This window comes from Loxodonta africana, chromosome 8, assembly GCF_030014295.1.
Source record: "Loxodonta africana isolate mLoxAfr1 chromosome 8, mLoxAfr1.hap2, whole genome shotgun sequence".
Taxonomy (NCBI): domain Eukaryota; kingdom Metazoa; phylum Chordata; class Mammalia; order Proboscidea; family Elephantidae; genus Loxodonta; species Loxodonta africana.
In genome coordinates this window covers 10,994,052-11,002,509 of record NC_087349.1, presented here as the reverse complement: position 1 = coordinate 11,002,509, position 8,458 = coordinate 10,994,052, and the positions used below count along the sequence as shown (strand labels likewise).

The following is an 8,458-nucleotide window of genomic DNA, read 5'->3' as shown; positions in this document are numbered from 1 at the left end:
GTCCATTTGCACCCCAGCCCACCCTTCTCAGACCACTTGTGCTCCGGGCTGCAGCCACAGTAGACCTCTGAGTCCTTTCTTGCCTCTGGCCTTAGCTCACCTGTCACTTCTATCTACAAGGCTGTCTTCTTCTCTCTGCCTGTCAAACTCTTACCCAGCTTCAAGACCCAAATCAAACACCCTGTTCTCATGAAGCACCATTTGGCAAAGGTGCCCCTTTGCTGCTCAGACCCGAGGCCCTCTGTCTCTCCCGAGTCCCTCCTGAAACGCTGCTCTGTGTCTCAGTGACCTGTGCTCGTAGGTAAAGCACTTTGGGGACAGGTATTCCCAGATTAGCATGGTGCAGTGTGCAGAGCAGGTGCTCAGCAAATATTGAATGAGGTGGAAGAGGGACTCCATTACCATGCCTACAAATTGAAGAGCCAGCAAGGAGCAGCAGGTAGGACTCTCCTCTTCCTCCCACCCTTCTCTCCTGTTCTCAGTAGGGACAAAATTTGAGTTTAAGGAGGAACAGCATAAATTCTCCCTCCTCCTCCCCCTCTTCCCCAGCCAACAGAGTTGGCTTTCCCTTGTAGGGAGGTCAGAACGAGGTGTGACAGTCAAGTTGCCTTGCTCCACCCCCTCTCTTTTCCCCAAACACAGAGCAGAAATTCACCTGAGACAGAGAACAGAGCTGTATTCAAACTCCTGCAGGGCGAGTGTCCCCAGCACAGCGCCCTGTTCACACAGGTCACAGCACGGTACTCAGCTGACCTCCACGGAGATGGTGCAGACAGCCGCCTGCTTCTCCTGCAGGAAGAGCCTCGCCTCTGTGACCCGGGCCACAATGACCCTCAGTCTCCTCTTCGTCTCCTTCTACTCTGTTTGCTTAGCAGGTAGAGTTGCGAGCTTTATTCCAAACCCTGCTTGGAAGAGGGAGGGAGGGAGGAAGAGAAAGAGGGAGGGGAGAAGGGGCAGGACTTTTTGGTCAGGACTGGTCCTTCACAAAGAGGAAACAGAGGTGGGGGGGTTGGATGGGGCACCTTACATTTACCAAGATCAAATACTTAAGGTTCATCTAGGACAGCAATAGCCACCTAGGCTGGCCTTTGCCTCAAGCAGAGAGGAAAAAACAATTTGCAAATCTCCCCCATCAGGGGACAAATTGGCCTGAAACCATCTTTGGTCTGTAGTATCTCCTGGCTCCTTCTCCCTTCCCGGGGGGTTGTGGTTCACAGCCCCTCCCTTCCCTGAGGTCCCTTCCCTGCCCCCTTACCTCCTCTGCACCCTTCACCCACCTTAACGCCAGGAAAACTGTCTGTTCTTTCTCTGAGACACTCAATGTTGGGTTACCGCCCCGTCTTCCTGTGGAGTCCAGGGGAGTTGTGTGGTGTTCCTGCCTTTCCCAGGTTGTACTCTTCACGACATGGATGGGGACCTGAACTACACACGCCTGCTCCTGCTTTTTGCCCCCACCTTGATCTTGCTCCTCCGCCCCCCTCAGCCTCAGCACACTGCCCCAGTCCCTGACAGCCTCTCCTACTCTCCAGCCACCCCCCAAGCCTGGGTCTGCCCCTCTCAGCCTCAGCCTCTCCTGGAGCCACTGAGCTTCAACTCATGCTGGCTTCCACAACCACCTAGCTGTGAGACCGTGAGCAAATTGCTTAACCTCTCTGCGCCCCATTCTCCTTATCTATGCTGTTGTGCATCATCGGGTTCACCCTGACTCATAATGACCTTGTAGGACAGAGTAGAACTGCCCCATAGGGTTTCCAAGGCTGTAATCTTTATGGAAGCTGACTGCCTCATCTTTCTCCAGAGGAGTGGCTAGTGGGTTTCAACTGTCAACCCTCCAGTTAATATCCAAGCGCTTTAACCACTACACCACCAGGGCTCCTTTCCTTATCTATCCAAATCCTGTTGCCGACAAGTCAATTCCAACTCATCGCAACCCTATAGGACAGAGTAGAACTGCCCCATAGGGTTTCCAAGGGCACCTGCTGGATTCGAACTGCCTACCTTTCTGGTTAGCAGCCAAGTTCTTAACCACTGCACCACCAGGGCTCCTTCTCATATACAGAGTAGAGATAATCAAAGTTTTTAGTTATAGGGTGGTTGTAAAGATGAAATGAGATAACTGCCTATAAAAAAACTTAAAATAGTACATGGTAAGCAAATGAATGCTAACAATTATGGTTAGCGTGTCCATTACATTTTCTAACATCACCCCTCCCCAACAAAAGTGCGTTATTGCTTTCTGTTTACCCTCGCACATAGGAACGATGGAGAGGATGGTGAAGGACCAGGCAGTATTCCCTTCTGTTGTACAGAAGGTCGCTATGAGTTGGACTCCACAGCCCCCAAGACAACAACCTTCACAGTGCCTTGCTTTTGTTAAGGGCTCGAAAATTGGACAATTTTAACTGCACTGCATTGTTGGATCTTCCCGGTAGCCTCTACTTTGGAAGAGACCCCCAACTTGGGTCAGTCCCTGGCTGGCTCTGCTGATGAGGAAGGAACTGTTGTTAGCTGCTGCCAAATCAGCCCCCAATTCATGGCAACACCATGTACAACAGAAAGAAATGCCGCCTGGTCCTGCAGCAACCCCGTGGTCAGTTGCAGATCAGAGCATTGTGCTCCACGGGGTTTTCACTGGCTGATATTTGGAAGTAGGTCACCAGGCCTTTCTTCCCAGTCCATCTTAGTCTGGAAGCTCCTCTGAAAGCTGTTCATCATCACAGCTGAGGACAAGCCTCTACTGACAGACGGGTGGTGGCTGCTCATGAGATGCAGTGATGGGGAATCGAACTGAGGGATGAGGCTGATGTTTAAATTCTTAGGAATTTGCAGCTGGGCTGTTCAGTTTGAACCACAGAAACTGCTGATTTGGGACCTGTGAAAATGGCAATCTCATATGGGTTTAGCCCAATGTCATTGTTAGGTGCCATCAAGTCAATTTTCGCCTCATAGCAGCCCCATGGGTGACAGAGTAGAGCTGCCCCATCACGTTTTCTTGGCTATAATCTTTACGAAAGCAGGTGGCCAGGACTGTCTCCTGTGGAGCCTCTGGGTGGGTTTGAACCACCAACCTTTAGGTTAACAGCTCTTTGCTTAATCATTGTTCCACCAGGGCTCCTCTAATCTAACCCCAACCCTAACCCTAGAATCCAATTAAACAGGTTTTTTTCAACTCACTTGCTCTGTATAGGAATCACTTACAAGACATGAAATGAAAGTCAGGGTCAAGGAGGTTATTTGGGTCATAAGGAAAATTCAAGTGTGAAAGAATCAATTTCACCAAAGCAAATAAATACCAAGCACTAAGCCATTTAGCTGTAAATAATTTACAGTTAGCAGTCAGATTGCATCATGGTAATTACAGGACATTGCAGTGGCGCCGGGGTTGGGTGGAATAAAATTAGTCTAAACAGCATTTTATGACCTTGGCTGAGGAAGAAATTTCTCCCTAGCGGGTCCTGCTATGTAACAAGGGCCTTTGAAGGACATGCTGACTTTCAGTGCAGCCTTAAGAGTTTTCAACCATTTCTCTGGCTTGGTTTTGTTGTGTCGTGTTTTGTATTTCCAAAAAAGCAGATTTCCAGAAAGATTCTCCAAAATGGACCGCTTGGTTTTGGTCTACTTAGATTAAAAACCAGTCGCCGCTGAGCTGATTCCCACTCATGGCGACCCCGTGTGTGTCAGAGTAGAACTATGCTCAGTACGGTTTTCAATGTTTGGTTTTTCAGAAGTAGATCGTCGAAACTTTCTTCCAAGATGCCTCTGGGTGGACTTGAGCCACCAACCTTTTAGTTAGCAGTGGAGCGTGTTAACTATTTGCACCACCCAGGACTCCACTACTAAGATTAGTGCTGTGTAACGGAAATTTCTTTGATAACAGGATATCTGCGCTGTCCAATATGGTAGCCACCAGTGGAAACCGTGATGGCATAGTGGTTAAGAGCTATGGCTGCTAACCAAAAGGTTGACAGTTGGAATCCACCAGTTGCTCCTCGTACATGGATCACTATAGGCTCACTATGAGTGGGAGTCAACTCGACAGCAACAAGTTTGGTTTTTGTTTTTGTTTTAGTGTCAACTGAGCACTTGAAATGTGGCTAATGTGACCGGGAAACTTAATGCTTATTTTTATTTCATTTCAATAAATTTAAGTCTCTGCAAATGACCAGTGGCTACTCTATTGGACAGTGTGACTTAGACCAACTATCTTCTTATTCTCAGTTATGGGAGAGAACATGAGAAACGGCTTTTCTTCCTCAGAGACCCTATGTTCACCTCCACAACCCCACCCCGAAACTCTGACAGAACTTGAAGAATTTCTGCTCACGTTCTTTTCGTCTTCAAGCTCCTTGCTCGTCAGCCAAAGGGCAATTCTAAGTGCTGAGTGTTCTCGCTCTCTGCAGACTTGCTTGTGTGGGGTTTAATTTCTTTCATAACTATTTGCCTGGGTAGCAATATCATAGTTGAAAGGAATAAAGAATCAAGGTCGGATTTCGGTGTTTGTTTGTTCAAGTGTCTGGAGTGAATTTTTTACTTATAAAAAGACATTTGAGTTCAGTGGTTGTTGTAATATACACTGGAAAAGCCACTTCTATCCACATGAAAAGCAGCTAAAGTGGAGTGTTTGGGGAGCTACACAGCAGGCCCTCCATTCCTGAAGGGCAGTGAGGAAGGGGCGCTGAATGAGAATAGAAGGAGCATTCACTTTGTTGAATAAAGCCTCAATATACCTATAATTGGAAACCCTGGTGGTGTAGTGGTTAAGTGCTACGGCTGCTAACAAAGAGGTCAGCAGTTCAAATCCACCAGGCGCTCCTTGGAAACTCTATGGGGCAGCTCTACTCTGTCCTATAGGGTTGCTATGAGTTGGAATCGACTCGACGGCAGTGGGTTTGGTTTTTTGCTTTATACCTATAATTGGAGCCCTAGCGTCACGGTGGTTAAGAGCTCAGCTGCTAACCAAAAGGTCAGCAGTTCAAATCCACCAGCCACTTCTTGGAAACCCTATAGGGCAGTTCTACTCTGTCTTAGAGGGTTGCTGTGAGTCGGAATGACTCGACCTCATGGAGTCGACTCTTACTCATGGTGACCCCATGTGTGTCAGTGGACAACTGTGCTCCACGGGGTTTTCAGTGGCTGATTTTTTAGAAGTAGGTCATCAGGACTTTCTTCTGAGGCACCTTCAGGTGGGCTCAAAACTTCAACCTTTCGATTAGCAGCTAAGTGCCCTAACCATGTGCACCACCCAGAGACACCTATACCTGCAGTGGCACTTCCTACAATGTTCACCTTCATAACACTGCTGATTTACAAAAAAGATGGCAGACTCTGCTGGGAACAGCCTTTCCTTCTGCCTGACACCATCTCTTGTCTTCCTTCTAGAAGCAAACAGCAGCAACTCCTCAGCCGTGACCGACCCTCAGCCAGACCCCGGGACCCTGGAGCAGTGCCCCAGTAAGCTCCTCCTGCCCACTGCCTAACCCCAGAGCTGGCCGGGACGAGGGGGGCATAGGCCTTCTGGCTTCGTCAGGTGATGGTGTCGTGGCGGAGTGCCTGCCTGGTGCACTTTGTTCATGGGCCCCCAGAAGTGTGTACGGAACATGTCTAAGAAGCTACCTTGGCCTCAGCTAATCCAAGGTCATAATCTTTGGCACAAGTGGCTTTAATGACCCAAGAATGCTTGCAGAAATTTGGAGTGGAGAGATCACAGAAGTCAGCTCATCCAACTTCTTTCCAGTGCAGGAGCCTGTAGGGTTGCTATGAGTTGGAATCAACTAGATGGCAACCCGTTTTGTTGTTGTTGTTGTTGTTTTTCTTTCTTTCATGCTCTACTCAAATACTTCCAGTTGCAGGGAACTCAGTACTGTGCAAAGCAACCCCTCTTCCCAGTGTGTGTCACAGTAGAACTGTGCTCCACAGGGCTTTCAATGGCTAATTTCTTGGAAGTAGATCACCAAGCCCTTCTTCCAAGGCACCTCTGGATGAACTCAAACTGCCAAATTTTCAGTTAGCAGCCCAGCGCTTAACCATTTGCACAACCTAAAAGATCCCTGGCTGTTTGCTCTAGGCTACTAACTGAAAAGTTGGCGGTTCAAATCCACCCAGCAGCACTGTGAGAGAAAGGCCTGGTGATCTGCTTCTGTAAGATTACAGCCGAGGAAACCCCACAGGGTGCGGTTCTACTCGGAAGTACATGGGGTCACCATGAGTCGGAATTGATGGCAACAGGTATTTATTTTTTAAGTGAATGTTAGCGCCCAGGTTATCGCTGCTGTTGATAATGTCGGTTTTAGACAAGGGGCTGGGGGCTGGCATCATACGTCCTTTCTCTCTCTTTCCCTCAGCTGTTGACTTCTGCCCGCTTGCTGCCCAGTGTTGCCATGCGGGTATGGATGAGTACGGCTGGATCGCGGCTGCCGTGGGCTGGAGCCTCTTGTTCCTCACCCTCATCCTGCTCTGCGTGGGCAAGCTGATGACACTCAAGCCCGACGATCCCAAGGGCCTGCCGTCCTAGCTCTGAGCCGACTCTAGGAAGGTCCAGGCCACCAAGCTAAGGACAGTGGGGTGGATCATTGTGCTAGTGTGCTTTCTGCTATTTTAAAGTTGTGCAACTTTCAGCTTCAGTTAGTTCTACAAAGGAAGAAGTTTTTTTTTTTTTAATAAGGAAAGGCCGGTGTTGCCTTTGGAATGCTGAGCTCCTCCAGGCCCCAAGAGGGCGCTCAAAAAATACACGGCTTCTCACCAAAAACAGGCTCTTTGTGTTGGTCAAGGGCATCACTGTGGTTTCCGAACATGAAAATCAACTTCAACCCTCCACCTTCCTCACCACCAAATCCAGTCAACACCCAGCTCTTGTTCTTTCCTCAAGCCATCTCCCACGGTTGTCTTGTCTCCCCGTTCTCACCAGCAGCACCCCTTCACTACACCTTCTGTAATTGTTTCTGGAATAGTTCATTAGTCCTTGCTGCCTTTGGGGTCTTCCTCCGCAGCCTGCCCCTCCCATGGCATCTGTTACTCCTGCCTAGCTCCTTCAGTGAAACAATGAAGCTCCTCCCTGGTGTGTAGTCCTCTGTACGAGGTCAACCTCTTTCCAGGCGGACCTCCCAGCGTGTCCTGGAGTGGAGGCTCTGACTGGTTGCCCTGACCCCTCCTCATCCTGGCCTCCTCAGCCTTCCTGCTGCCATTCCTCACTCTGCTTTCCAACCCCACCTCAAGCCTGGCTCAAAGGTGTAGGGTGGGTGGGGGGGGGTGGGAGTGGGGGGGGTGGGAGTGGGTGGGTGGATGAATGGATGGATGGATGGATGGATGGGTGGATGGGTGGATGGATGGATGATAGGTGGTGGGTGGTAGGGGGAAAGGATGAATGAGTCCTTGCCTTAGATGCACTTATGACCATCACTGCATTCAGAAGCCCCGTTAGTCTCCAGATGGTTGAACTAACCACCCTCCATGGAACAAACTGGCTGGTCACTGCTCCCCCAGCAAACCGCAATCATCACACATAACATGGGGGACAGATCCGTTGCTGTGAACTCTAGGGGGAGGGGAGGCTGGAGGAATCTGGGCAGGATATCAGAGAGAAGAAAGGACAGAAGGACTCTTTCTTTAGAAAACAATGTCTGTTCCTTGTAAGGAAACATGTATTTACATTGGATGAACTCTAAATAGTCCTAAGACAAAAAAGAAAAATGAAATAGAGGAAACGTTTTCTAGAGGTGGGAATGACTCAATTGCCAATTGCTCTTTCAGAAAATCTAGGTAAGTTTTCCAGCCAATGGGAACTGGAGGGATACCCCGGCTCATCCTGCTGCCTCCAAAGTGCCAGATAATTTCTATCTCAGTGGTTAATTGGTACAACGCGGTGGACATGTTGTTCTGAGTGTTGAATGATCGTGTGTCCTGCCTCGTGCACGGCTGTTGATTTACACATGAGTACATGTTCCACTTGTTCAGAAATTCAGGGAAAGAGTTCCCACAACATGTGGTGGTTTGCTACCTTAGAGATGATAAGATTAAGTAGCACACTTTGATTTAATATCTGCAAACATTTTTCAGATAAAACAACACTACACAGTGTAAAGAGCAGTCAAAAGGAGGGTGGGTGATTAAGATTTACTTCTGGCTAACGCAAGCAGAAGCAAGTCACTTTATCCCACTGAGTTTCAACTTTCTAAGAGGAAAATATAAGAATTGCACCAAACTGGTGGTTTCAAACTTGGTTAAAAAATACATTGAGTTATTTGAGGTGCTGCCCGGAAATGGGGTGGGCGTGAGGTCCACCTGGTCAAACAGACATGGTGGCTCTTTGTTGTTGTTGTTGTTAGTTGCCATCAAGTCAGCTCCAACTCATAACAACCTTATGTATAACAGAACAAATCTTTGCCCAGTCCTGCGCCATCTTCATGATAGTCGGTATGTTTGAACTCATTGTTGTGTCATTGTGTCAATCCATTCACTGAGG

At 48.6% G+C, this 8,458-nt stretch overlaps 1 protein-coding gene across 1 annotated transcript; it reads left to right on the top strand.

Moving 5' to 3' along the window:
- The first annotated feature begins 679 nt into the window (after nucleotides 1–679).
- Nucleotides 680–7,180, top strand: TMEM213 (transmembrane protein 213). Its single transcript, XM_003420269.3, has 3 exons — nucleotides 680–875; nucleotides 5,380–5,451; nucleotides 6,342–7,180. Exons 1-3 carry the CDS (start codon nucleotides 764–766, stop codon nucleotides 6,509–6,511), a joined length of 354 nt encoding a protein of 117 aa, XP_003420317.2. The 5' UTR covers nucleotides 680–763; the 3' UTR covers nucleotides 6,512–7,180.
- The last annotated feature ends 1,278 nt before the right edge of the window (nucleotides 7,181–8,458 follow it).

Excerpts from the sequence above, each read along its gene's own strand:
- TMEM213 (XM_003420269.3), top strand. The coding sequence starts at position 764 with ATGGTGCAGACAGCCGCCTGCTTCTCCTGCAGGAAGAGCCTCGCCTCT. Across the intron at positions 876-5,379 it reads CTACTCTGTTTGCTTAGCAG|AAGCAAACAGCAGCAACTCC; the intron begins GTAGAGTTGCGA and ends TCTTCCTTCTAG. Across the intron at positions 5,452-6,341 it reads GACCCTGGAGCAGTGCCCCA|CTGTTGACTTCTGCCCGCTT; the intron begins GTAAGCTCCTCC and ends TCTTTCCCTCAG.